The sequence below is a fragment of the Tupaia chinensis genome, unplaced genomic scaffold, assembly GCF_000334495.1.
Source record: "Tupaia chinensis unplaced genomic scaffold, TupChi_1.0 Scaffold000688_1, whole genome shotgun sequence".
Taxonomy (NCBI): domain Eukaryota; kingdom Metazoa; phylum Chordata; class Mammalia; order Scandentia; family Tupaiidae; genus Tupaia; species Tupaia belangeri.
The window spans coordinates 5,473,259-5,477,799 of record NW_006160211.1 but is presented as its reverse complement, the minus strand read 5'-3'; the positions used below and the strand labels follow the sequence as shown (position 1 = coordinate 5,477,799).

The 4,541-nt window shown below is 40.8% G+C and overlaps 1 protein-coding gene across 1 annotated transcript in view; it reads left to right on the top strand.

Annotated features, from left to right (window-relative positions):
- LOC102484687 (obg-like ATPase 1) overlaps positions 1-4,541 on the top strand; it is a 19,293-nt gene that overhangs the window by 7,520 nt on the left and 7,232 nt on the right. Inside the window, 2 exon segments of the mRNA XM_014592414.2 lie at positions 1,416-1,855; positions 1,858-2,173. Coding sequence (XP_014447900.2) covers positions 1,416-1,855; positions 1,858-2,173 — 756 coding nt within the window.

Below are 4,541 nucleotides of genomic sequence, written 5' to 3'. Positions count from 1 at the left end.
GCAGGAAAATGAGAAATAGAGATTTAAGAAGACTCAGTATAGAAGGGCTGAATGCCATAGGTAAGAGAGAACATGGGTAATTAGCTCTTTGAGAGCAGCAGATCCCCACTGGGGATCCCTCCCAGGTGTCTCCTTTACATGCTGCCATGCTCTCATGAGAACGGTACTTAGTAACAAGACCTAGGTCCAGTGAGTGATATGTGAGGCTGACTGAGAGACAGGAAAACAAGCAGTATGTGGCAGCGATACCCATGGGCTACGCACATCAAAATCATGGAAGGACTTGTTAGAATGGAGATTCCTGGGCCAGATTCCAGACCTACTGAATCAGAATTTTAAGAGGCGTGGACTTGGGGAGCTGCATTTTTGCCTCTCACTCTAAATTAATTCCTAAGCACCACTGAAATGCAATGGAACCTTGTGACTCAGAAGTTAAGGGAGATGACTTTCTAGGAGAAAATAAGTTATGTGCAGAATCATTCAGAGAGGCCATGAGGAATGGAAAAAAGGCACTGGGCACTCTTGAGAATACAGTTCAATGGAATAATAGGAATATAAAAATAAAAGGTAGAATTAATAGTACATGAGAGACAAGAAAACAAAAGTGACTTTAGTCTAGGTCTCAGGGGCTCACAGACTCCAGGGTTTTAGGATTAGCTGGGGGAACTCTGGACTCATTGTGTACTGGATCCAGGGTCTGATCTGGATTCTGATAAGCACCATCACTTCAGTCACTGATGTAGTCCACTTTTTCAAAATGTTTGGAGCTCAGGGAAACAGAAGAAGGATGAAAGTTAAGTAAAAGTCATAGGACTGAATGAGAAACAGCGTCAAGGGAGTATCGGTGATAACTAGCTTCATCTGGAGCTGAAGGAAATAAGTTAGAGTGAAGATGCAAGAAAAAGGCAATATACTAGTGTTCTTTTGTTTTCTCAAGGACATCGGTCCAGCAATCATTTATTTCCAGCATCACCAGTTTTTCCCTCTCTTCTGGATCATTCTCATGAACATTCGAACTTGCTATATTTTCTTTCTTAGGATTTTGCCAGAGGGCCTGTGCACTCGCTGGAGAGGAATAGAGACAGACAGAGAGAGAGAGAAAGTGAGAAATCATCCCACGGGGGGACAATCATGCTGCAATCCCTTCTTTTCCATTCTCCTCTCAGGAATCTGGGCACACGTAAACACATGATCATCATGTTTTTCAAGTCACCGGGTCCAGGACTTGAATTATGATTGCCCATGTGGGCCAGTGCCTTAACCACTATTCCACCTGCTGGCCCCCAGGGTTCTATTTTTTCATCTTAAGATTAAACACTGGGAGAACTGAGCTCAGTGCTGTGCTAAAGAGTCTTTCCCTGGTGCAGTAGCACTGAATATAGTCTGCCTTTATAAAAACCCACTCATTTTAAAAGGAAATCTACCTTCTTCAATGTATTAACTAGTAGTCAGGCTTCAGCAGAAAACTTCCCATTCTGTACAATTGATCCTAATGAGAGCAGAGTACCTGTGCCAGATGAAAGGTTTGACTCTCTTTGCCAGTACCACAAACCAGCAAGCAAAATTCCTGCCTTTCTAAATGTAGTGGATATTGCTGGCCTTGTGAAGGGAACTCACAATGGGCAAGGCCTGGGAAATGCCTTTTTATCTCATATTAGTGCCTGTGGTGGGATCTTTCATCTAACACGTGCTTTTGAAGATGATGCTATCACGCATGTTGAAGGAAGTGTAGATCCTATTCGAGACAGAGAAATAATACATGAAGAGCTTCAACTTAAAGATGAGGAAATGATTGGGCCCATAATAGATAAACTAGAAAAGGTGGCTGTGAGAGGAGAAGTTAAAAAGCTAAAACCTGAATGTGCAAAGTCAAATCCTGGGTTCTAGATCAAAAGAAACCTGTTCATTTCTATCATGATTGGAACGACAAAGAGAGTGAAGTTTTGAATAAACGCTTATTTTTGACTTCAAAACCAATGGTCTACCTGGTTAATCTTTCTGAAAAAGATTACATTAGGAAGAAAAACAAGTGGTTGATAAAAAGTAAAGAGTGGGTGGACAAGTATGACCCACGTGCCTTGGTCATTCCTTTTAGTGGGGCCTTGGAACTCAAGTTGCAAGAACTGAGTGCTGAGGAGAGACAGAAGTATCTGGAAGCGAACATGACACAAAGGGCTTTGCCAAAGATCATTAAGGCTGGGTTTGCAGCACTCCAACTAGAATACTTCTTCACTGCAGGCCCAGATGAAGCACGTGCATGGACCATCAGGAAAGGGACGAAGGCTCCCCAAGCTGCAGGGAAGATTCACACAGATTTTGAAAAGGGATTCATTATGGCTGAAGTAATAAAATATGAAGCTTTTAAAGAGGAGGGTTCTGAAAATGCAGTCAAGGCTGCCGGAAAATATAGACAAGACAGAAATTATATTGTTGAAGATGGAGGTATTATCTTCTTCAAATTTAATACACCTCAACAACCGAAGAAGAAATAGATTTTAGTTGTTGCTCAGATAAATGTACACCTCCAAAAGGCTTTTTTTTTTAATTCAAATTTCTGAAAACTGAAGGAACAAATAAAGTTGAGGGGATGAGAATCTTCTACAAACAAATTATTTTTGTTTGTTTTAAATTAAAATACTATGTACCTCGGATGAAGTGCAAGTTCATTAAATGTGAACAGCTTTGCTTTTCACGTGATTAAGACCCTACTTCAAATTGTAGAAACTTTTCAGGAACCATATTACTCTCATGACACTTCATTAATCTCCATCATGTATGCCAAGCCTGACACATTTGACAGTGAGGACAATGTGGCTTGCTCCTTTTTGAATCTACAGATAATGCATGTTTTACAGTACTCCAGATGTCGACACTCAATAAAACATTTGACAAAACCAGCCTTGGTGTGTTTGGGGATGTCTGTATTGACTGACTCGGGTGTGCTGAATGCGATACGGCACCTGGTGGTTGCTGATTACAGAATTTTAAGGCCTGTGTATGACACAGTCACTGGCAGTGTGGGGCAGCTGCAATTGTATCTTAAAAGTGAGTCTTTCATGGGCAGCAGGAGAATAGTATACCAGGGATTTGTCTTTAAAAAATTAATTAATTTGTAGATCAATATTGTCTGAAAGATGATAGCCCTGTTATTACAAAGGATATATATCCATAGGTGACTTGACCAGAAAGCAACAATTCGGTTTCAAAATTAAGAAATTTTGTTTGCTGTTGTTTTTCTGACCATATTGAACAGAGTGTTTGTTTTTAATCTTTCCTTTGAAAAAAACTATTAAACTATGAAAAACTGACCCATTGTTGTTTGGTAGGTTATATTTTTGTTTCAATTCAGCAGTACATGCAAAAATTTATATGCTGGTTTTGAAATTACTAAAAAAGATTAGCTTTGAAAATTTTTAAACTTCTTTTATACTTTCCATTAAAATATTTCAGACTAGTTGAAAAAAATAGTATGTATAATAACTACTTTAAAAAATTGAAACAGAAAATTCTGGGAAAAAGAAGGACAAATTTGTTACTGGGAGACTGCCACCTGGCCTTCTTCGCTTGTGATGATAGTCTTAAAGCTCTCTCATCCCTGAACCCTCCTCCATCTTCCGCATTCGCTCTCCTGAGAGGCTTCTCTTGTCCCGCCAACTGCCTTCGGTGCTGCTCTGTGATCAGAGGACCATGAACGTGTCAGTGGAACACAGATTCGTACCCAGGCCAGCCTGGGCCTTGACTTTATTACATTGTCACATTAAAGATGCTGTATTAAGCACAGACTTACTATAATGTAGCACAGAGAGCAAGAAAAGTGATTTGTAAAGATCTGACTGAGCTTAAGAAAGGATATTTTGGGGAACCAGCAGTTAGCATAATGGTTATGTCGCTGGACTCCCACGTAGTCAACCGCGGTTCGCATCCCGGACCCGGTGGCTTAAAACTCACGCCGGGCGCATGTGTGTGTGTGCCCAAGATCCCGAGAGGAGAATGGACGAGAAGGGATTGTGGCATGACCATCCCCCCTTGGGGGTGATTTCTCGCTTTCTGTCTCTCTGTCTGGCGAGCACACACGCCCTATAGCGAAAACCTCTCAAAAAAAAAAAAAAAAGATATTTTGGACTGGCTCTATAGTCTAGTGGTTAAGAGCAGTGGTATCCCACCCAACTGATCATGGTTCAAATCCCTTCCCCAGTTGATTTAAAAATGCACATGCATGCCCAAAATACTGATGGGAAGGAGGAATGAAGGAGAAGGGATTGCAGCATGACCACTCCTCACTCGGGGTACTTTCTCCCTTCTGTCTCTGTCTCTGGCATGTATATGCACCCTTTGGAAATTAAAAAAAGAAAAGAAAGGATATTTTAAGAGGATGAAGTAGTAAATGTAATTTAGAAGCTCTTTAGAGAGTATACTCTTTTCAAATAACAAATTAAGATCTTTTGCCAACAAAAATAAGTAAACTACAGCAAAGAAAGTGAATAAGGACTAGCCAGTGGCGTGGTGGTTAAGGCAGGTGCATCTCACGTGGCCGAACGCCT